Genomic DNA, 25,619 nt, shown 5'->3' with positions numbered 1-25,619 from the left:
TCTATATTTTAGTGATTCTTGTTTTAAGCATTCAACTTGGGAGTTCAGGCCATGTGTTGCATGTAATGTGAGGCAAATAATATTGATTACAAAATAAATAAAACATCAGTTGAATAAAATGTAAAACTTCATGGATGTTGTGAATGCAGGGATTTGGGCACTCAAAGGGGGTGAAGTGGCTTGATCATAGGGACAGTTGACAGGAAATGTTAAAAATTTCACCACGCTGCTCAGAACACCCAGAATCTAATGTCTTATTCATGTCATGCACATTAGTGAGAGGAGGATGCGTTATGGGATTCTGAATGACAGTGGATCAGAGTGGAGCCTTTTCCAAGGTTCTGTGTCACTTGAAACCAAGACCCGTTCAGATTGCTCCATCTGTGTGTGTGTTATTTGTGTGTGAATATATTGTGTCGCGTCTCCTGGATCAGTACCTAACCTGTCCTCTGAGCATTGACATGAATTTTTCCACTAAAAATTTCAGGGCCAAGAGAGACAGGGCAATTGAGGAATAAGGTCATACTCAATCTGAACCTGAAAGGAACCTGAATGTCCAAACTGTGATATTTTAGCTATGGCAAAGGCTCCAGGGATGTGATTGATGAGTTGCTGTCATGAATATCAATATGGCTATGTTGCTTTGAGATGGGATTACATAACCCCAAATATTTGTAGGTGTTGTTCACTTCTCTGACATTCATTTTATGTCAGTGCATTGTAAAATGTCATGCTACCAGAGACACTAACAGAGACATATTAACTTCAACTTGTTTGTTATAATACATGATCTTGTGTGGTTGTCTGTTATGTTCATTTCCTGTTTTATTTTATTTATTGCTCTTATACCCTGGTATTGTTCTTGTAATCTGTGTAAATCTAGTCGTGTCTCTGTTCCATGTTTGTCTGGTTTTGTCACGTGTTTAAAGTTTTATGCTTTTACCTTTGTTAGTTTGGTTATCAATGTCTCCACTTCCCCCATTAACTGTTCCATCCGTAGTTCAGTGTTTCCTGTATTTATTTCCCTGGTTTACTCAGAGATGTTGTTTTTTCATGTATTTAATCGGCTGCCTACTTGTGTTCCCCTGTGGGAGAGGAGTTGGTAGTTTCTTCAAGTGAAAGATTGATTTTTCTTTGTTTTTCTTTGTCAGAAATAAACAAATAGATCCAGAGATCCAGCCACAAGAAATGCAAGAGCCCCGTCTAAACCCTTCAACACAACACAGAGAAAAAAGTCCACCAGTTAAATAAGGATAATTAAATTTGAATTTGAATCTAGGGTGTTTGGCTTAATGCCAGCAGAAATAGAAATATTGCAGGGAGGAACATTTTTATTTTATTTTATCAGCTTAAGCATATTTGAATTTTCTGGATGCATTAATATTGTCCAATCATTTCAAGAAGCTAAGTGAGCTGCATGAATGGAGAACACAGGGCTATAGGAAGCTCATTAGAATGTGAAAAACACACTAGACATAATTATGTCCTTTCTTGCCTGGGGGTGCTGTTGATCTAAATCTGAATATAAATAGCTATTCCTCCTCTGTTCATGTTGGCCACTTTGGCCACATATGGCAAACTGTCAACAACAGAGGCTACTTTTCAGCCAGCAACCACAACCACATGTGACTCAGTATCAAGTCTAACAGAGCAGAATGACGCAGAGGGAACTTTGGACAGATGGAGGGAGAAGTGGAGGGAAAAAAGGGTAGAAAAGCAAAGATGGCATAATAGTATCATCATTTTAAATGGGACATTCACATATACAGAAGAGAGATAATAATAATGATGCATGGCGATTACATTTTCTCCACATCGCTGGGGATTCTAATTTTCAGCTGCCAATCAAGTGGAAAATCAATATCACGATCCCCGTAGCCGATTGGCTGAGCTGTGTGCCAGTCGTGCCAATCAGGAGTGGAGGGCGGGACTGTGCCCCGCGTGCTCCACCAGGGCACAGAGCAAACCCAGATCTGTGGGTATAAACATCTGTCACCGCTCCACCTCCTGTAACTGCCGTGTGATGCTCAGCTTCCGTGTAGCTTTACTTCTTCTTCATGGGATTTAACAGAATACCGTGACTTCTTTGGGGGGGAATACACACTCTTCCTCCTGTTGATATGTTTGATATTTGACACCTGGAGTTAGGAGCTGCCCGCGGTTCTGAACGCGTCACAAAAGCCGGACGTCGACATGACGAGAGAGCTCTCCATGGCCGGTTTGGTACTGGCCTGTAAACTAGCGGTAATACTGAGGTAAGACCTGCTCACGCGATATTCCATAACTATTCTTTAACACACACAGATAAATATGTGTATAAAGTAAAGAGTATGAAATATCACTTGTGTATAGCGTGTGTGCCACTGTTTTGAAAAGTTGTTGGTGATAAAATGAAGGAATTCGAATAACTTTCACGTGAGCAGTTGACTTCTTAAATTTCGGTCAATTGTTATGGTTTTTAACTGCTTCACATTTAAGCAAACGGTGGCCTGCGGGCTAAATGTGGCCTGTGTCTGAGCATTTTCATCACTAGGGACACATCAGTAAGTGTGCATGATCGGTTAAAATTACACAAAAAGAGACAAACATAATCAACCAGTATTTGTTTGGGCTGTTAAATTTATGCCCAAAATGTTTGTCACCACAGTTGGGTTAGCTCATCTGAGACCCTATGGCCCCAAATGACTCCCAACTGCTCTGTGATAATATGCTTGACAGTTCTACCTGCATGTAATACAGCAATGGGTTGGTGATACAGCAAAACACTAAATGAGCAATGGACCCACATTAGAAACACATTTAAGGAACTGTTTACATTTACAATAAAATTAGTGATATTAGTTCTTGCCAGCGAAGACAAACAGCTGCAGGTTAATGACAGCAGATACCAGGATACCACATTAATTCACTCTTCACCAAAATATCTCACACAGAAAACACACAAGCCTTGCAACCTTACTATGTGTAGTTAAAATGACATGGTGGTGCGAGGTCGTTAATATTTCCCTAGGGATAATTCCAATTCCCTACTGTCCTTACTTAAATCTATGTCTATGGTTTTGATATAGGACTGAGATTAGCAATGATTATTGAGAAAAACATGTAGAGATATCATGGTTAGTATTTTTGGTACGGTCCAAGATTTACCCTGGAATGATTGTTCAGATGTTCCCTTTGCCATAGTCAGTCTCTTGACTTTATTATTTATTCATTTATTCCCCCCCTGGCACTCTCTCCCAAGTTTCTAAGATAATGTTAATTGCCGTTGAATAGTTATTGCCATTTTAATAAATATAGAGACATAAGTGGGCAAAATATTATAATTTTAGGACAAAGCTCCAAGGTTCCCCTTACTTACATCACCCAGTCTGAACATCTCCATGGCACTGTTTACATATGCGGTAACACTATGTGTGTGTGTGCCAATTTTGCATGTTTTATGCATAGAAAATACTGTGTGAGTTTGTAGAAAACCCTGAGTGTTTAAGCTTGGTGACCTCACTCGTGGCTGCAATGTTAAGATGTTGGTTAGTTCCTCTGGGGAGTAATATGATTCCATGTTCTTTGAAATGTCCACTCTGAGGATTTCCTCCCACTTGCTACCTTATAAATTCTCTTTCTAGGTGTGTTTGCTGTATTTGATTTGCACAGGCGTTTTGATTTGATAGGGTAAAAGTCAGTGTGGTTTTCTAAAACGTTGAGGAAGATTTAGCCAGCACAGCCATTGTAAATCTTCTTAGGTCATGGATGGATTCAAAGTCACAATTTAACCGGCTTACTCACTGTTTGTTATTCATCTGGAGCTGAATCTAGATCTGCCTCCAGCTTGTAATTCCTGTGTGAAGGTTAAAATCTTTGGTTCTGAATGCAGAGGAGCATTATCTATGGTCACTGCTCATGTCATACAGCTCCAACTAGGCAGCAATGTAGGCCTTTTATTTTAAGCAAGCATATGCCTTCTTCAAACCCTGAGTGTGTGTGTGTGTGTGCGCGCTTGTGTGTGTGTGTGCAATATGTTCAGCACGACTGAAGACCAAGAGATTTATGTAACAGCTGCTTCCATACTGCTTCTTCAGTTGTGTCGAAGCATACATACATACATACATACATACATTAATAGTCCCCCATCTACTACAGTGTGGCAAGAGCAAGGCACTGTGGGTAAAGGTTCAATTCCTTTGATATCAACAGCAATGAAGTTGTACTCGTTCATATTGCCAAAAGGTAAAAGCATCTTATTTGTGTCTCGTGTTTTGAAAATGGTAATTAGGAGATAATAGTGCTCGCTTATCCTCTGTGAGCCGAGCGATTAGTTGGGTCAACCATGCCGGAGTGGAGGGGCCACAAATGTTTAATGAGATGAGACTGTGGGGCTTACAGAGGGTCTCCATTTCTTTAACTTGTAGATTTATTCTAATATCCTTTATTAACATTAGGAAAATGTGTCTATGGCGCCAAATGTGACCAATGGAATGTTCCACTCTATGCCTCATGTTATCACCTGTGTTCATTAGGAGGTTCATTTTACAAGATTCTTTGGCAGTTAATTTAATGTCATCATCATATCTTACAGTTGTAGTTCAAAGCAACTGAACTCGTTTAGTCTTGAAGACCTGTCATCACTTATTAATGTGGCTTTCTCAACTCTGAGTCAATGGTGGGCAGTAAACCAGCATTGGTCCTCCGTGGGCCGTTGATGTAATTGATTGTCAAAGTGGTGCGTCCGGCTTTCCTATGTGTTTTCTTGGAGGTTCCTAGTAGGGTGGTTACTACAAGATTGCTAGGCCTTTACTGTGGTGTTCTGGATGTTCTGTAGGGTGTGGCAAAGTGTTTGTTTCAGCAATTGTAGGTGTTGCTGTATGTTAGGTGTCTTTTCTACAGTTTCTAAAGTACACTTGTTCATGGTGCTTGTCTGGGTGATGTTAGGTTAATGTTGCTGAGGGGTTTCACACATTTGACTGCTGACAGCCATCATCCCCTTTCTCTTAAAGGGACAAATAAGCTTTATTTTTTGCTGTTTTCAAGAAGTGAGAAAATATTTTATTGATTCGCGCATTTCCACATAATGCAGTAGACACACACGCCCACACACAGAAACCCGTGTCCCTTAAATGTTTTAGTATCCGCCTTCTATGTCCATTAAGATGAAGAACTGTGAGCCTCTGACCTCATTTCCATGTTCTCCATTGTAATGATGTTGATAACAAAATTAAGTATTCAGTGGAATGGAATTAAATATTTATATTTAATTGAACATTTATGAAATGAATACTGTTTCAGGGATGCTTCCTCTTGGACAACATTCCCAAAACAAGGCAGAATGAAAATGTGTTCTTCCTTATTGAATTACATGCTTTTTTTTTAAATGATTTGCACTTTCATTTCCTTTAGACATTGTTACATTACAGTACATGAGACTGAAAAGGATGCGACAAAGAGTAGAAAGCCGTTCTTCAGGTCACTCCGATCTGTCACTTTCTGTGGTCTTCATTGGGAATATGATGACTTTTACACAGTAAATTAACAGAAATGTAGTACCATTCAGATTCTCTGTGCTGCCGGTGATATTTCAAACTCCCAACCAGCGAGAGACTATTTGTGTGTGAGACATAGCCAGAAGCGACACAACAATGGATGAGAAGCTCATACCTACCATCTAGCAATTTCCTTGAGTTGTACAACACAAAATAAATAAAACATGTTTCATCTAACCAAAATTGTTGCCTTTTGCGTTTCTTCTCCAGAGCAGCGCAAAAATATTTATGTAACCAAATTTATTGCTGCTAAATTTGGCTAACTAGCTCCCAGAGAGGGTAGAGTCTTCTCCAGGTGCTGCTTGATGATACTGTAGCTAATGTCTGCTCTCTGATCCATACGCTTACCACGTGTGGGAGGTCGGAATTGCAAGCATGATTACTCTCTGTATCGCAAATACTGCTAATCATGTGAAAGCGGCTTTATGATGTGCTGTATGTAAAATGTGCTCAGTCACAAGAGATATTCTGTTCTATTATTTGAAGAACATTAATACAGGGGAAGCACAGCATGAAAATTCTATTTGTAGGTCAGGTTTTTCTTGTTTACATGGTCTTTCTGTGGGTGAGCTCATCTCTTCTCTCCACTCAGTGATCTGATGATATTCGAATCCGAATGATGTAGTTGTGTCGTGTGGAACACTGATCCTGCTTCTGACAACAAGTGCTCCAAAAGCAGCACAAATGTCAGCGCAGGTTTAGGATAGCAGTACGAGGAGAAGGAAGTGTGCCTGGAATCATTTATTCTTGTGGTTGTTGAGGTAAACCCTCACCCCATGGCGTTTATGAATAAATCAAAGATGCCTTGTTGTTATTTGGATACATTATCCAGATAATGAGATCCAGTCATGGTACTTATTGCTTCAACATGCATCTTCTGTGTGTGTGTGTGTGTGTGTGTGTGTGTGTGTGTGTGTGTGTGTGTGTGTGTGTGTGTGTGTGTGTGTGTGTGTGTGTGTGTGTGTGTGTGTGTGTGTGTCACTGGCCATATTGTAGCCATGCATTACAGAAGTTTATTTTATGACAGAATGAATGATCGTGAAATATGGTCTAGTGAATGCTTGTTATTTCCTAAGTTAACATGAGACAGAGAGCACAGTTAAGTGCACCGCATTACATATCTGGTGCCGTGTGTCGGGGTTGGGGGGTTGTCTGAACACTAAGTGAACATTTGGCTGAAGGCAGTACCCGACCCCGTCCCTGTCGCAGCACTAGACTGTCTTAGGTTGTAATGCCAAAAACACCCAAGGGGTTGTTGGGAGATATAGTGTTTCTGATGTTTCTGTTCAATCAGAAGGTAATTACTCTTAACAATCACTACATCTACAATGGAGAAACAGAGAAGACTTCAAATGAGAAGATGGGACTAAAAAAAGATGGAGGTAGAAGCTGCTCTGACCTCAAACTCAGGTCAAGACAAGTCTACAACAATAACATGGAAATGTCCTCAGATTCAGACCAGTCTTGATCATGGCCCTAGCCAGCTAAAAGGTCACCGAGGTCTGGACCTTTGCAATTGGCACAGAGATCCCACATAATACACACAAGCAAACAAGCATTCATCAAAATACCAGTTATATTAAAATAGTAATTATATGCCCCTCTGGCTCACCTGGGAACATCACCCTCCTGCCACACTCCAAGTTGGCTCAAGACGTAAACCACCACAGATAATGAATTCCTTAATTATGAAAATAATATGTGGATAGCTTACATAATAAGTTAGGTGTTTGGGTGGTAATCATACCTAGAACTCTCCAAAACAGACTACCCGGGACTGATCCAACTGAACTGGCGAGCTGCATATTTGTGTTCTATGTTGCAATTCATTGAAATCCCAATCATCCACATCTAGACTAGAGGTTTTCTTTCCCTTTTCACTTTTGCGGATGGGACATGGACGTCTTGTTAGTTTGCTGATGATCTGTTGCATAATCGTGGGCTAAAGCAACGTGGTCAAAATGACAAAATTACAAAAGGCATCCTCCCTCTGTCTCTTTATGTTTCCTTCATGGAGCTGTTGTGTTGCATAATCAGTGAGTCAGTTATAAATAATTCTGTCAGCTCTTCAGACCAAATACCTCACAGTGCAGGTTTGAATTTACAGATTAGGTTAAGATGAGTCTGCAATATTACCTCTCTAAGGGGACATCTTGTTTTTTTGGTTCTAATTATAAATATAGGTCACGTTTTTAGCCATGGCAGATGGAATATTATGTAGAAACGTAGAATTGTGGCAGTTGTAAGGTTTACAGCTGGCAATATTTCCACCCTGGCTTACAGTCCAGCATGGGAATGAAAGAGGACAATATTCACTTGTGATATTGCAATACCATGTTGAAATACATCTGAGGTACAATGCACATGTTGTACTCTCTGAAAAGCCATATCTGGATTTAATAATACAGGACATTGTGGCTTGTTTAGCTTTTTAATGTGTGTTGTTCTAGTTGTTGTTTGTTTTGTGTGTTTTTTTTTGACACACAAAAGCCTTGTAACTACTGGCTATGCACAATAGTACGTTACTTGACTGCCTAAGACTGTAAACTGCATCATGATCAGCCAGCCTAGTCGTCTGTTTGCTCCTCTGAGCTTCTTTCTCTCTTCTCTACCTGAGACTTGCTACTTCACTAAGTACATTTGCATGCACTTAAAAACTTCAGGTATACTCTGATTAGTGCGATACATATTTCATTTACAACATGATGTGAACCCCTAACTTAAATTGAAGTTATTATAAATCAGTGTAAGCTCTCTTTATTACATATTTATTTACATTCCCTTACCTTATACACACCGACGGTGAATGTGCAGAATGAATTACGCTCTGCTCACCCCTGAGAGAAGCTTTTTGCGTTGGCCATGGTGACGCACTACCTCTCATTCTAAAACACTGGTAGTCCAACAACAAGTAAAACACACCTGCATCCGCAAGCAATTTCAAATAGCAGTTGGGAAAGATAAACACACTCACATACCTATAGAGTCATGATGGCTCTGTTGTTGAGCATTACTCTCACAGCACACACATGTAGCCACAGGCACCCACACAGACAGCAGACATGGTTTGTGAAGTGCTGCACTCCTGCTGCCTTGCCTCTGTGTCATAGTTGTCCAGAGGGTCTCGTGGTATACAAATGTTTTTTATAGCTGAAAAGATGCAAGTCAGACATGATAATCAAACACGGTCTTCAGTTTGGATGAGGCTTAATTCATTGAAGGCACCACTTTGAGCCATAGAGACTAATAATCAATAAAATATTTACAGTCTTGCTTTGAGGAATCTGGCACTCAGTGGTCCTTCTAGATATCAGGTTGATTTAGCAAAGCTAAAGCTTGAAAGCGCTGAGTTATTTTTGGAAATGATCTGTCATGTCCCAGCTTACAAACGCAGCAGACGCTCCCCCGCTATGTAATCTGAGAGTAAAGAAACGAAGAGAAACAAAATGGTAACGTCGACTATTTCCACTTCTTTGCCTTTACCACATTCATTTGTACAAATATTATGTTACTAACTTTTAAATAAAGATAAATGAAACAACAACATCATAATTTCTTCACCTCTATTTTACATTGCAATCAAGCTTTGATGAATAATAAAATAATCACCACCTCTAAGGTACTTAGATTTTAATACCATTTGTGTAGATGCAGTGGGATGAGGATGATGATGATTGGCTGAATGGGCTTCAGAAGCAGCCCTGAGCCAGACTGCTCCATGACGAATGCGATTCCTCAAACACCATTTGGATCATCTTTGCAATTTAAGGGATAAAATGGGAAATCAGGCAGCAATGTGGAAATGTTTTGAATGAATTCCACAATCACAGACTTGTGGAAAGCTAGAGAGACTTCACAATGCAGCAGGATAGTTATTGTTTTATGTCAGGTACCAGTATCCATGTGTGACCCTGCAGAGGCTTGTTAGGGGTTTTGGCGACAAAGAGGCTGGGAAATATCGATGCTCCTTCCCTGTAACACACACGCGCGCACACACACACAAGACAGGACTGCTTTGTTGTTTGTTTGTTCAAAAGGTCATGGCAGTTCTACACACCAAAGATGATTATGCCTTAAAATAATGTGAAAAAGAAAAAATATGATCACGCTGTGACTCAGAGCCTTTGTGTTAATGAAGTAAGACATACTTAAAAGGTCTCACACACATGAACACGCTGACTAGTTGTCCAGTCATGGCAGTGTATGTGTGTGTGTGTGTGTGAGAGCGAGAGAGCGAAAGGGAGAGAGAGAGAGAGAGTAGTCAGTATGACTCATAGTCAGTTATGGCTCAAAGGCATCAGTAAAGCTTAATAGAGTATGCATGCTACCAAGAAGTAATTAGTTAACAATTACATAACAAGGTAAAGAAGGATGACGTGTTTGTCAGGGTCCCATTTGAGATAAAGGTAGATAAAAGGTAGACTTGTTTTGTGTTGGCAATTTATATGGGAAGACATCTCACCTCACATGAGGTTAAATGTCATTACAAGGCCCCATGTTAGTCAAATCTTAGATCTAGTAAAGGGTGCCAACTTTTATCCTTATAATGATCAAACTATAACTACAGCATGATTGTGATATCACAGAAGCTTCCACAAATTGCCAAATGTACAAGAGATGATTTATTACCCAAAGAATGAAAGTATTCTCTTTGTGCTTCTGCGATAGTGTGGGGAAATGTAAGGAGGTGGACAATGCTGCAAGGACCCGCCAAGCCCTGATGTCCCCCTCTGATTTCTTGGACAAATTGATGGGGAGGACATCTGGATACGATGCCAGAATAAGACCTAACTTTAAAGGTACCTATCTTTTCTCAAGTTTTATTATCCCATACACAATCATACACAGTACAATGCACAGTGAAAATCTTTGGAGCCTCACCCAGAACAATTCTTAGGAGATAAAAACATCTAACTACCTAAAAATATTTTAAAGTAGGATAGTATGAAAAAATATAGAACAGGGTAGAATAGTATGTACGTAAACTCCTCTTCATCCTCTCTGCTTTGGCCTTCAGGCAGCGGTAACGCCTCCCTTACTTCAGCAGAGAGCATTAGTATGTTGTCGGGGTGATTGAGGTGTTTTATGATCGTCTCAGCCCCCATCTTGCACCTCCTGGTGTAAATGTCTTGTGGGTCTAAGAGTTGGCACCTCAAGGTGCGTTCAGCTGACCACACCACTCTCTGCAGGGCCAGGTGGTTCTCCTTGGTGCTGTTCCCAAACCAGACTGTGATGTTGCCTGTCAGGATGCTTTCTATGGTGCAGGTATAGAAATTCTTTGGCACCTTAAGGGGCAGCCGAGCCTATTTGCCCTCATAAATTTGGTATATTGGCAGAAGTTCTCCAGGTGGATTGCATCCTCTTAGTATATCTTCTCTTAATTTTCAGGCCCTCCACAATTTTGTCATCAGATTAGCTGCTATTATTAGTTTAGCAAGTGTAAAAATAATGTCTCGTGCTTAGCAAGTGTGACTGAAAAGACTGTCACCTTGATAGTGCTGCTATGACGATGTTGTGTATATGTCTCATCTACAATCTTCACTTTAAAGCTAGAGTTCTTAAAATTCATGCAATCAATTCCAAAACAATAGAGACACTGATAAATCTCTCATCAGGTGAGTTACAACAGTGCTATTATAAACAAAAACAAACTTCATTGTGGAAATTTTCACAATGGGTTTCCCCACTGGCATGATCCTGGTGAATAGTGTTGTGGTGTTATAGTTTATAGTGTAACCGCACACACACAGTCCCCATATTCACATTGACATTTCTGTTTGTCAGATAAAATAGTGACGCTAAAAGACTTCACATAATTGCCTGGGACTGAAATGAAATCACGAGCAAACAGACATTCCGTAATTGACCATGACAGAAATGAGAGGATCGTGCCAGAGAAAATGAATCAGAACCAGGCCAGATGTGGAGACCTTTAAGTGACCCAAAATGCTCCTTTCAGCCCTGAGAAACCCCTTTGAATAATGAAGACGACTTTTTCCTCTTATTCCTTCTGGTTTGTATGGAGTTATAATCTGTGCAGTCTACTGGTGTCGTGCACAGCACAATCTTTCTTGTACATAAGTTGTAAGGGTGTAGTGTTGTGTTTTATTTATGATAGACCTTACCCCCACTGGATGAGTGAGGTCAGATTGTAATTGCTCAGTGCTGTGGAAATGCACAGCTTCAGGGCAGAAAGTAAAATCCAAATCCAAAACAAACTCAAAGTCATACAGTATCTTGTATCAACTTGGAAAGTTTACTCATATTTTTGTTATTTGTATTCAATTTTGTGTGCAGCCATCCAATCATTATTTCTCTCTCTCTCTCTCTCTTTCTCTCTCCCTCCCTCCCTCCCTCCCTCCCTCTCTCCCTCTCTCTCTCTCTCTCTCTCTCTCTCTCTCTCTCTCTCTCTCTCTCTCTCTGCCAGGTCCTCCGGTAAATGTTTCCTGCAACATTTTCATCAACAGCTTTGGTTCCATTGCTGAAACCACCATGGTATGTAACAGATACTGAATAAAATGCTTTGCACAAAACTGGTTAATTGTTAATATTGATATAATATGAATTAATATATTTGTTTCATTACAAAGGAAATTTATTAAAGTATCTTGGTGTTAATATTCAGAATTCCCATGAAGAACTGAAGGTAAATATAGAATCGGGGGTGGAGCCTCTCTCAGTGTGCGTTGGGACTTTGTGGGTCTCTCACACACATAACCATATTCATATGGGTAATTTAGAGTTTCCAGTTCACTTAACTTGCATGTGTTTGCACTGTGGGAGGAAATTCACACACACACACACGACGATCACATGCAAACACTATCATGCTGTACACAAATTATTTATTATTATTAAATAATAAACATTGGGGAATGGACTGCATACCATATTTGGTATCATGTGTCTCTTTCACTGGTGACTTTTACTGGTAGGAAATATATATACACCAATTGAACATCGAAAGCAAAATAGAAAGAAGAATAGAGAAGATAGAGAACAGGAACAGGAGGAGGTTGATTTCTGCTCCCATCCTTAAAACTTTTGCTTAATTCCATGATCCGGTTTCATTGTTGAATTAACTTCCAACAGTTAAGTGTAATCCTCTACTACAAGGACAAAGATTCCTTTTATGTTTTAGATTTTACAGAATACAGAACCAGCTGTTAAGGGGAAAAAAGAAAACAAGGAAAAGCTTCAAAACATGCCGACACAGGATCACAGGACAAAACAGACAAGGACAAAAACAGCGGGGCGTTCAGAGACAGAAATCAAAAGAGACAGACAAGCCGACAGGAATAGCAGTTGTGCAGCAAAGACGTTTAGCGACTCTGACAGCCACTATGTTAAAGTGATATCAAGTCAGTCTAGGCTGCACACGGGCTGATTTTCAAAATATTTACACACATGGACACATATGTAGAAGGATCATCAGGATTCATTGAATAATTGGTTGTTAATGTACAAAAAGGGTAAATGGTCGGCACTGGACCATGATAGCAGTGTCTATGTTTCTGACCCTTTTATTAATTGGTAAGTTCATGGGAAGTTCATCGTCTTTTCCTTTGTCTTTGTAACTGATTATATTGTAATAGGCTGCTAAATGTATTTAGTAAATACATTTTTGTTTTGGAATCACTGGAAATGATAAGTTCTTATCCGCATTGAGTTGTATGGACGCGACAATTTCTGATCTGAGCTGAAGCTAATCATTGGGATTTAGAGTGGGGCAAGCATCCGAGGGAAGTTACTGAACATATTAGAGTGTTGCTGCGTCTGGCCTGCCTGTTAGACAAGCAGGGATGGTCGAGCATTGCAGGGTGCCAGTCCTGCCTCTGAGCTGAATAACCACAGAACATTTTTTTTTTTAACAACAGGGCTGCAATTGGTTACCATCCGTCTCCCCCCCCCACCGCCCCCACCTCTCTCTCTCTCTCTCTCTCTCTCTCTCTCTCTCTCTCTCTCTCTCTCTCTCTCTCTCTCTCTCTCCCATACACACACAAAAGACAATCGCATTTATACTTGAAGTCCATTTTATGTTATTTTCTTCACCTTGTCAGAAATAAAAGCATGTTAATTAGCGCCTGATTGATGTAGAAAGCTTTAATACACAGTCTTGCAAATCAATGTTTAAAATTAAATCTGTGGGTCTGGGGTCAAAAGTCCAGGGCCATTTTAAATTCTTAACCTGTCCCTGACCTTAACAGATCAATAACTTGCACACACACACACACACACACAAAGGGTCAAACATACATACAGAGAGAGAGAGAGAGAAATTGTGACTGTGTGTTTGTAAGACGTAATGATTGAACATAGATTTATGCTGCTTCACTTCACTCGAACACTTCTGCTCTTTCTGTCACACACCGTGTCTCACTTGCATAATCAGCAAAGCAGAACTGGATGTGATCAGTGAAGCCTCTCTAAAGATGGATGCATGTGGAAGGATGGATGACTGAAGCGATACAGTCTAAGTGTTTTTTTTTACCATTGGGAGTTCTTGATGGATATATGGATTTGTATGTGTGTAATGTGTTTGCCTATGTGTGTGTATGTGTGTGCCAAGCATCATGCGAAATGTCACGATACACAATATGCTGTTACTTATTTTAACTTTTCATTTATTGGACACAGATTAAGCCCTTTTCAAAAATGACAACATATTTTTTTTTTTAAAGGCCTTATTCTGGTTTAGTTAAACACAGATTTTCTTGATTGTGAATCGTACAGATGTTTATTTATTGATTGATACAGTTGTTTGATTGTCTTGTTTCGTGATCCAACTCTATTAACCTTTAAGCAATTGACTGCCCTGACATCCATGCATGTGCAAATTGTCCTGTACGTTTTTTGATGAGGTATTTATGGCTGACATTGACATGACACACAAAATAACATTTTATGTATGATCTGTATCCAGATCATTACTACACTATTTTTTTATTTTTTTATTTTTTTTATTTAATTGAGCTCCTACCTCACATGTCTGCACAAAATGCTAAATTATTGGAACACAATATATCCAGAATACAACCAGATTCTGATGCCCTCAGTTTTATCTGTCAGCCTGTTCCATGATAATGCAGCATCCCAGGGAGCAGTCAACAGGCCTGTGTCAGGGGAACAGGACGATCTGGAAGGGTCAAAACAGACTTTTTTTAGGTTCTAATCCACTGACCAAAAACCAAAAGTAGGCTATCCAAGTATGCAGACTGCCAGTGACAACACTCAAACATAGACATAATCAGGGGAGACTGTGGGGAGGAGAGGTCAGTGTAAATGTATAGGTCATTTTACACACTATAGAGAGAGAGAGGGAAAGAGAGCCATATGTCACATTAGGATTAAGACCTTTCTCTCGTCTCACCATCTGTCTATCCACTACTCTCTACTGCCTCTCACAATTACAGCATAGTGACATAACCTTAAGCTATCAACAACAAATGTCAAATATGATTTAATGCCAAGATAGGAAAGAAAAGTGTAGCCGGATTATGTGGAAACAGGCAGCGATATTAACAATAAGTACACTGGTAGATGTGGCATGACATCCTCTGATAGGGATATATTCAGATTTATTTGGTTTCATTGAAATGTTTCCATAAGTATGGGCAATAATGATTAATCCATCCATCCTTAATGCCTGCTCATAGTGTGCAAAGGCACAAGAGTCTTTGTCACAAGCCCATCCCAGCATTCACTGGGCTGTGGACAGATTGCCACTCTAACAAAAAATTTGAATCAGAATTTGTTCAGCCAAGTTTTTGCAAGATACAAGTGGTGGTTCCTTCCATTCAACTACAAGCATAGTTCAAACATTTAGTAGAGTATATCAAAAGAAAAATACAAAAATCATATACACAAACTAATCGGCTCCTATGGGCAATTTAGAGTTTCCAATTTCCAAATGCAGACATATAGAGAAAATGCGAACTCCAGCATGTATCTGCTATAAATGTTTTATAGTTACCACTGCAGTTTACAAATGAGATTTTTGAGCTGCCATGGACTAACTGCTCTGGAATCAACTAATTGAAAGTCAGGTTTTGCAACAATATTTCTATACAACATAATTATTCAACAACCATAACATTGGTTAGAATGCCTCTTGATGAAGTTATTATTTTCAGGATATTATGCACATATGATCAGTCACCATAAGAAGTTCCTGTCCAGGCTATTGCTGGGGGTGTTGGTGTTGGTGTGGCTGATTTCATGATGATCTAATGGTTTATATATATATCAATCATAGTGCAGCTTTATGATATGATAATAGGGTTTTTCAAAGGATCAAGAGATGTAATCTTTTATCTAGTTCTTGATTTACCACCACATCATTCATAGGAAAGAGAGAAAAATGGTTACACATATTGGTACACACACACACAAACCAAACAGAGAGCTTATAGCCAGGTTGCATCCCTGCCTGTACACGCTATCTATGTTGAACAGATTTACTACTGTATTTTTTTTTTCATTTGTCCACTCAATCTCTCCATCCCTGTTAATCCATTGTCTATCTGCCCATGTTTAGTATATCTGCAAAGGGAGGGAAGATAACTCCACAGGTTTGTCCTCACGCAAACCATTTCAAGTTAAAACCTGGACTGGCTCTATTTTATCCGTGCACTTGTGGGTGGAAGTACCACTGGTTTAAGCACAACAACAACAATGAATAACACAACAATAAATAACAATTCATATACTGTACATGTTGCAGGGAAACAACCAGTACTTTTTTAATAAACAATGGACAATTTCTCTCCCTCTAATCTGTTGATGTGTGTTTACAGGACTACCGAGTGAATATCTTTCTTCGGCAGAAGTGGAATGACCCTAGACTTGCCTATGCTGAATATCCTGATGATTCTCTGGACCTGGACCCCTCCATGTTGGACTCCATTTGGAAACCAGATCTGTTCTTTGCCAATGAGAAGGGAGCTCACTTCCATGAAGTGACGACAGACAACAAGCTGCTCAGGATATTTAAGACCGGAAATGTTTTGTACTCTATAAGGTGAGGGGGGTGGGGGAGTTGTAATGTTTTATTATGATAAACATTATGCCCTTTTTTACTATATTCAAATAGTATGCCATATATATGCTTGTTTGTGTGTGTGTGTGTGTGTGTGTGTCTTTCTGTCTCTGTTTCAGACTAACATTGACTCTGTCGTGTCCCATGGATCTGAAAAACTTCCCCATGGATGTGCAGACGTGTATTATGCAGCTGGAGAGCTGTAAGTACAGGACAAACATAAACAGAGACTGATGTCACAGTGTATGAGAGAAGGCTAGCTGATGCCAAAGGTTTTCAGATATATTTTGCATATAAATCAGCCTACACACACTCTAGATTCACGAGAAGATACCAGAAATCATTTTATCATCCTATCACTGAGGTTAGTGAAGTTCCTTTGGTCAAATTATTTTCCTCAATTGCAGCCACCATCACTGTACAAATTAGGAAAAGAAGGACACAATAGTCTTCCCATGGCCAATCCTTTTGTTAATTTGAGTGTTTTCTCTGTGAAGCTAAAGGTAAATGCAACAAAACTAACATATCATTCAGCAGGAGTAAATACTGTAGATGGACATAAGACAAACGAAGGCCTGTTACCTTAAATAGCCTAATAATTTAATACAAATGGAGCTTTTTATTTTGCCCCCCCTCGGAAAAGAATTAATATTTTCTTCACCACATCAAGAACATAGTTTCTAATCTCTGTATCTGGTGGTTGCCTCATTTACCTTAACTTATCCATTCACCCATGCTGCTCTCTGCTTCGTGCCTCTTCCCTCGTCTCCGCGATGGAGAAAAGATTCAAGCAGACATGTGACAAAGGTCTTTTTAAAGAAACAAAGTCAGGTTTAATAATGCTGATAGGATAATGACTAATTCATGCTTTGTCCTGCCAGGAACATAGCCCCGCTCCAGGGGACAGGGTACAGAGACATTTATTCTGCTGCAGCCCATGAATGAGCCAGAGGCACTGTCATCCACAGCACTGCTTTTTGTATGGAATAATATGTTTATAGCATCGCTGCTTTCTCTGATGGCATGCATTGTAGAACACAACAAACACACAGAGACACGCACAGAGAGGGTTTGGCGTAGACAGAAACTGTTTCCACGTTTGACATGATGAGGGGGACAGGAGACTTCACTTTCCTCTGCTAGATGCTGTTGGCGACCTGTCCTCACCACAACACAGCTTTTGGAATTGTTCTGGGACCAGATGGGCACAACTTTGCTGTATTGGCAGTCTGATTTGAGAACTTACTGATGGAAAACAATGATAATGATTTGTTACTTTGCCATTTTCAGTCGGCTACACCATGAACGACCTGATCTTTGAATGGCAGGAGAATGGACCGGTCCAAGTGGCTGAAGGACTGACCCTCCCACAGTTCCTCCTGAAGGATGAATCAGATCTCAGATATTGTACCAAGCACTACAACACGGGTAACATTCAGAATTTTAGGATGCAGCTTCTGTGTGTGGGGAGACACATCTGCATGCTTCTCTAACGATAAAATACCCAACTCTGTCTATTAACACTTGTTTGAAAAATAACAATAACAATGCCAATAACGGCCATTGGAATAAAACAATATATATATATGATAGCATATCTGAAGAAGAACATGCTGCAAGAAACCAAACTTTCAATGGAGCTCCCCTCTAGCTCAAACAGCTGACGATGACAAAGTGTGTTACCTTCACAAGGAAGAGAATTCTGTCTGCCATTTCAGATGTCCTTTTAGAACATCAAGCCTCTCCCACAGGCTAAATTATTACTGGATGTTAACGTACTGTACATCAAATAGATTATTGTCTTTACAAGAACACACACATCTCTGAAATGGCAGTAATATTCATAATAATGTAGCACATATCAGGACAATTTACTTAGATTGATGTCTGGTCTGATATTATCTTTTTATAAACATGGGATCAGACTGTTGACTGTAGAGAAACACAGAGTGACCTGTCGTGCCACACGGGCGGTGGAGGAAGAATAAGTCGGGAAACCTAGAGTGGATGAGGTTTTTGCAGGACAGGGATTATGCATGAGATATTTATCATTTTCAAGCCCGTGTGTGAGATATCACACATCAACCATAGGTCAGGCAGAGATAATGTAGGGTGAAGAAAAGCTGTATTCTGTAAATCTACGCAATAGAAACATAGTTAACGATTACAATTGTCATTATATCAGTTAGAATAATAATGTATCTTACCCCAAGTCTGTGCCTCTCATGTAATGATCAATTCTATATTTGATAGATGTATTCATTAAGATGTATTCATTAACTAAACAGGTATGAGGCAATTGTTGATTGTGTTAATGCCTTCCTGCAGGTAAATTTACTTGCATCGAGGTGCGGTTCCACCTGGAGCGTCAGATGGGTTACTACCTTATCCAGATGTACATCCCATCTCTGCTCATCGTCATCCTTTCCTGGGTCTCCTTCTGGATCAACATGGATGCTGCACCAGCCAGAGTAGCACTGGGCATCACCACCGTGCTTACAATGACAACACAGAGCTCTGGCTCCAGGACGTCCCTGCCAAAGGTCTGTGTGTACCTCATCTTCTCAAAAATGTCAATATGAACATGAGACTTATACTGTACATTGTGTGTGTGTGTGTGTGTTTGTGTGTGACAGGGACAATTTCTTCTCTATCTCTAGTTTTGGCCCGTTTCCATTTTTATTCGTGGGTGTTTTGCATGGATAAGCTCATGTATGTGTTAATTGCACATGTCATACATCTGCCAGTGCGTGTGTGAGAAAGAGCCCCTTACTCTTTTTCCTCTATCTTGTATGCATGAGGAAAAATCAGACATAAAGTACTTTGTTACATAACCCTTATTAACACAGCCATCTTTCTCACACATGCACCTTGGCAACATGACTATGTATGTATGTGTGTGTGAGAGCCTGGGAGGTTTCTCTTGTTTCCGGTGTTCAACAGAGCTTTGCACTCCAGTATGTAACACGTGTCTGAATAACTCAATATTTCAAAAAGGAATGACTTTTCTTCACTTATACAGTCAGGTGAGGGTGCATTGTCAGGCTAATATAGCAACTTGATACTGTAGAAGAACTTAGGCATAGCATCTGTGTCAGCACCGATACTGTAAGGGAATTTGAAGGTTTAGATTTATTTACAGCGTGCCACTATCAAGTTACTTCCTTTATTTACATTATCTACACCATGTCCCACTGCCTGTCACGGTGATCACTGGTTAAGGGGCAGCAAATAACCCGGATCACAGGCAAACACATTTACACATTCAGGCAATTTAGAATTTCCATTTACAGCTAACTGTTGTTTTTGTTGTTGTTGTTGATGTACTGTGGGAATAAAGTGGAGCATGCTGTCCCTAAACATTGTGTGTGTGTGTGTGTGTGTGTGTGTGTGTGTGTGTGTGTGTGTGTGTGTGTGTTGTCCACAGGTCTCTTATGTAAAAGCCATAGACATCTGGATGGCAGTGTGTCTTCTCTTCGTTTTCTCCGCACTGTTGGAGTATGCTGCTGTCAACTTTGTATCAAGACAGCATAAAGAGCTGCTAAGATTCCGCCGACATCATAAGACCAAGAAGGTAACACACACATACACAAACACACACAGATGCAATCACTCACGCTCAATCACCATCAAAAGCAAAACTTCTATTCAAAACCAAACTCTAAACTGAGTTGGACTGCAATTTCCTATATTTGCTACATTGTACACATGGTGGTTCTACTGTGGAGTACAATCCAAATGTTCCAGATCTAATAATAACCACAACAACAACTGTTATCATTATTTGAAAAAACACAGCAGACCATTTTAGCAGTGGCATCTACACAAAAAGAGACATTTAGAGTGACTTTACATCAGTACACATGGAGCCTGGCTGAGAAGAGAATTGGTTGTAAAGGATGGATCAGCCGCACAAAACTTCTAATTAACGCATACAGTTTATACTAGCGGGATGCTAAGATGGGATGTGAATTGACTTTATATACTGTACATAGATCACAGACAGATTTTATGAAATGATAGCAAATTACATACAGACATATTTGCAGCATTTCTTAATTACCTAAAGACTAAATGCAACACATTGCAATGCTCCCTGTTTTTGCTTTTTTTCATGTCATTTTACCATGAATGACCATCACCACTAAGTGGTAACATTTTGCATTGCAGTTTGCACCTTGAAAAGATGGCAGAATGAGAGAATGAGGGATGAGGGGTCATGGTGGTGGAGACAATAATGATGGAAATATACAGTATGTGATGTATGATTGTCCTTTAACATCTCACTGTGTAGTAGTGCATGTTTCACTATTACTGTTGCTTCAAAAACTTAAACCTTAAACATTTTTCTGAGATTGAGACCAGAGGATCATTCATTTTTCACTGCATGCTGTGATTTATGTGTTTTGGAAGGATCAGCTTGGTATTCAGTCATCACACAAACCTGTATATGGCAAGCAGAAACCACATTCAGAAGATAAATTGTTATCGGTCTGATTTAAGGGATGGCTGAATATGAGACTGAAGAAAATAAATTATAGTTTTTTGAATAGTTTGATCAGTCGTTTCTACAAAATTAGCTGCATTATTTAGTTTTATTGAATATAAATGACTTATTTGGCCTGAGATGCTTCACATGTGAGCATTGACAACATCAGATGACTGAATGCTTCACCCTTCCAATCCTGTTATTTGATGTTTTCCTTAGTTTCTTTAAGTTTGCGTTGTGTGTTGTTGATCATCGGTCTGCATGCTGTCAACTGGTAGAGCAGTGAAGGTGGAGTTGATCCTGAGAAGCTTGCTGAGTCGCTCCGTCGTGTTCACAATGACAACGACCTCAAAACATCCGAGCCTCTCTATGGATCAATGACAAACATCTGCACCAGCAACTACAGGGTAATGCCACAGGACGTAGCAGGATCTGTGTGTGCATGCTTACATGTCTACTGAGTGTGTGCATGTTTCATTTGCAGCGTATTGTCACACTCCTCCCCCTCATTGTTTGGTTGGATAGCTATCTGTATAGGAATAAAAACTTCCTAAGCATTTCAGTGAAAACACCAGGCATCAATTGGTTTAAAACAGTTTGTTATACATTCACTTCCTGGTCTGTAACCACAGTAAGTGGATATGAGGAATTGTCCAGACCTGCCAGTAGGGGTTGCTGTAACACAGACTCAAATGCAAAGAAACTCCCCACCACACTTAGGAGAACATTGAAAGAAGAAATGTAAGATTAAGATGTCTTGTAATGTCTGATTCTATGAAACGTGATGTCATCATTGTCTCCACCAGGTTTTGAAATTATATCTAAAGGTCAACATAATAAGGGACAAAACTACAATAAATCTTCGTCCTTTTTTCAAAATTAAAAACTTCTTCAGCTAACGCTAAACTGATTGAGTTGTTTCGTCTCCAAAATAAATGCAGTCATAGCCATGAGGAGCATGAGCACAGTGTTCCGGTTGAAAATATTGGCTCCACTTTTTTAAGTGGATCAGCTGAAGAGAGAAAGAAAGACAGAATTCTTGTACTTGCTTATGCTCTTCCTCCAGTTCACTGCTACATCATACTGTAGGAACGTGGAGTATGTGAAGCGAATTATAGACCACAACAATCTGACCTTTGACCTCTGATACTTTTCTCTGCAGCAGGAAGGGGAAGCACACGAGAGCAGGCTGACCTCCACAGCTGCTGCACACACTACTCCCAGCAACAGCAAGGACAGCACCTCCAAGGCCAGCTCTAACAATGCTCTGACTCTAGTCAACACCCCAGGGGCCCTCACACACACTACACACAAAGTCCCTGGAGCCACAGCTGGTGGAGGGACCTTAACTGCGGGGGGTAAAAGCCACGAGGAGATGAGGAAGTTATTCATTGACCGAGCCAAAAAGATAGACACTGTGTCCAGAGCTGGCTTCCCCTTGGCCTTCCTCTTCTTCAATATATTCTACTGGGTTCTGTATAAGATACTGAGGCATGAAGACTTTAATAAGCAATAAAGAGATTATAGATATATGCTATGTGTACACACAGAGACACACACACACTCCACTGACGACTGGATAAACTGAAACCCTTTTAATAACTAAAAACAATAACAAAAGGTCAGTAAATATGAGTAGTAGTAGCCAGAGAATGATGAAAGATTTAAAATAAAATAACAAAAAAATGTGTAATTTAAAATAAAAACCTCACAGAATAATGGATTTAGATTTTTGTTTTTGGTCCTGGCAGGGAATTTCTTGTACGAGAGTGAATTCTACACTAAAGTATTTTAAATTTTAAATTTTAAAACATGCATTTGTTGTTACTTTTGTAACTATTTTGTAGTTTTCATGAAGACTTTATACCAAGCAAGGCTATGCCAGCAAAATGCCAAATTGGTTAAGAGAATTTTGTATTACTTCACATTATGTGAAGTCGTTCCGAAGAGGAGAATAGAGCACAGTTTGAGCACAGACGAGGGGCGGAGCCTATATCATCTATAGAGGGAAACATTTTCTATGTTGTAGATTTTCAGTCACTGTGAAAACTGGGTGTCACTTAGTGGGAGTCTTCTCTTAGTATCAGATTGTTCTAATGCAATGACACTCACAGTCAGCTTTAAGTCACCCACACAGTGTCAGCGTCACAGGGAAGTCAGACTGAATGCATCCTCACGACACACAAGCTTTTTATTTCACAATAAAAGCCAATGTTGTTAAATGCTTTAGTTTTCAAATGAAGTGGTGTGTTTTGTCTCAGATCTTTCATGTAATGCACCCTGTGACATACAACATGCTAACCTTCAATATGTCAAACTGAAGACTTTGTTACATAAGCTTGTTATGACCTTTGCTGCGGTGTAAGGTAAAGGTGTCATTTACTAAATGTCAACCACGTACACCTCTCTGGTTTTAGATCAGTCAGCACATTACTGCAGTTGCTCACTTTATAGTAAGGTTCATGCGCTCATCTCAAATGCACTGCTCCAGTTTGTGTGTGTGTCCAGACCAAGACCACCTCCTCAAAAGGGTCACAATGTGGATGTCTTGGCAAACACCCTTTCTGTGTTCAGACATGGCCAAATATATCTGACCAAGGGGGGAGAAGTGCTTGAGTCTGACTCAACCGGACAAACACCTTCAAGTGTCAATGCTACCTTTATTCACTCTTGAGACACTGATTGCCTTAGTGTCATTGAGCTGACGCAGATTTGAGATAAGGCATTTGTGCAGTTGGGAGCAGCCCCTTATACAACACAGGGTAAACAGTGAGTAAGCAGTAAGGTACATTGTTTAAGATATAATGGTGAGATGCTGAATGTAACAATGCAAACAGCAAATACTCTCAGTATACAGTAAACCACCGTATGAACCATGAGGCAGAGTTGAGATAAAGCTTTACCAAAGGCGAAGGATAGGTTACCATGTGCAAACTACTGGCGTCGAGTTACGATAAATAATAAATCAATCATTCAAAGTTTTGATACTTTTGCAAAGACAACCAGTGATGATGGGGCCCAAAACTGAGGAGCTATTGTTTTCAGTAATGTCATTTTATACACTACTTTTGTAAAATGCCAATTGCAATGTAGAAGCCCTGTGGTGTGGTTTATGTGTGCTTTGTAAACTAGCAGTACATTAGCTAGCAGTACTGCCGGCTAATGTTGTCATAACTAATATTTCAGCGACACACGCAATAAAGAAATCCTATGGAGATTTTGACAACTTGTTGCACTGGAGAATAGTTGGATTTGGAGAGGACTTGATTTAAGTGGGCCTCCAGCATTCCAGTATTCAAGAAATCCTCCACTGAAGACTCAGACTTCACTCAACTAGGAACTCTGAACCACAGCTACATTTAACCAGAGGGAACACTACAATGAATATTTGTTGAGTCCAATAGTTTGTTTATTGTCCAAATATGGGCATGAACTAATGTGTGTGTGTGTGTGTGTGTGTGTGTGTGTGTGTGTGTGTGTATGTGTTTAGTCACTGCAATGTGGTTACAGGCTGCACAGAGCATATTGCTACTTGCCAATGCTAATGTTTTTGCAGGATCATTTTATATTAATAACCAAGTTTATGTCAAGACCTTTTATTTGTAACATTCCAATAGTCTATGTGTTGAGCTAAAACAGTGAAGTGTGCAAAAGGCCTGAGTGAGTCTTGTAGGATGAGGTTTCCAGTCCATTTAAAACCACAGATTGCAGCCATGCTGGTTAGACCTGTCTTGATAGCTTGGCAAGAAGAGCAAAGCTTTGCAATTGGCGGTTGCATAAATGTTGAAATCCAACGGCTCTGAGCTCATCGCCATTTGTTTGATGAAACTGGCTGCCAGCAGTTTTCTCTGCCCTTGCTGCTTATTCTGTGACGTACCAGATTTGCAACCAAACTAAGTGTTACTGAGAGAGAGATTCTTTTGCTGGTGATGTTGAGGTGTATGACATGCTGTTTGAAACGCATGTGTGTGTGTTGACTTCAGCTGAAAAAGTTTTCTGTTAAATCACATTGAATTTCAGCCAACATGACTTGGTGTGTGCATTGTTGTGTGGACAGTGGTGGTGTTTTAGGTACAGCAATACTCACAAATATTGATGTGTCAACTTAAATGTCTAAATACATAAATGTAGATATGACTGTATTTAATAAAGTAACTACAACTTTGTTCTTTTTTTGCATGTATGGTTTCCCAGATGTATAGACTCAATAATAGACCACTTCACTGGACGTGTTGCAAGGAAATGGCTTTGCTCCGCGATGTTAACCATTAATAGCTGATAGCAGTGAAGAAGTATATCAAAGTTTAAAATATTTTTCACACAGGGACATTTGCCTGTAATGTTAGATATTTTGTTACACATTTCACCATTAGAGAGCGTCTTAGTATGTAAGTGCACAGCTGAACCTCCCACACAGGTCTCAATATTTCATAATATGTCCATGACCTGTAGTTACACTGGAACAGGAAATGCCACCAAAAGTGTGTTTCTGCATGTTTTACAAAACAACAGCAGCAGCATTTTGTTCCATGCCAGTCATTTTGTGGCATCTCCAGCT

At 39.8% G+C, this 25,619-nt stretch overlaps 1 protein-coding gene across 2 annotated transcripts; it reads left to right on the top strand.

Moving 5' to 3' along the window:
* Positions 1-1,950: 1,950 nt before the first annotated feature.
* Positions 1,951-25,227, top strand: glra3 (glycine receptor, alpha 3). 2 transcript variants are annotated; one of them, XM_076145617.1, is made up of 10 exons: positions 1,951-2,255; positions 10,203-10,333; positions 11,962-12,029; positions 16,331-16,554; positions 16,692-16,774; positions 17,863-18,000; positions 18,901-19,115; positions 20,000-20,146; positions 21,340-21,468; positions 22,227-25,227. In XM_076145617.1, the coding sequence occupies exons 1-10, from the start codon at positions 2,194-2,196 to the stop codon at positions 22,575-22,577; spliced, it is 1,548 nt and encodes a 515-aa protein (XP_076001732.1). In that variant the 5' UTR covers positions 1,951-2,193; the 3' UTR covers positions 22,578-25,227. The 2 variants fall into 2 exon arrangements, with proteins under 2 accessions (XP_076001732.1, XP_076001731.1); XM_076145616.1 differs by having other exon boundaries at positions 22,224-25,227.
* Positions 25,228-25,619: the final 392 nt, after the last annotated feature.

Source organism: Genypterus blacodes, unplaced genomic scaffold, assembly GCF_046128005.1.
Source record: "Genypterus blacodes isolate CSIRO-AG114 ecotype Tasmania unplaced genomic scaffold, CSIRO-AGI_Gbla_v1 ptg000030l_1, whole genome shotgun sequence".
Classification (NCBI taxonomy): domain Eukaryota; kingdom Metazoa; phylum Chordata; class Actinopteri; order Ophidiiformes; family Ophidiidae; genus Genypterus; species Genypterus blacodes.
The sequence above is the reverse complement of the archived record's forward strand: the minus strand, read 5'-3'. Positions and strand labels throughout refer to the sequence as shown.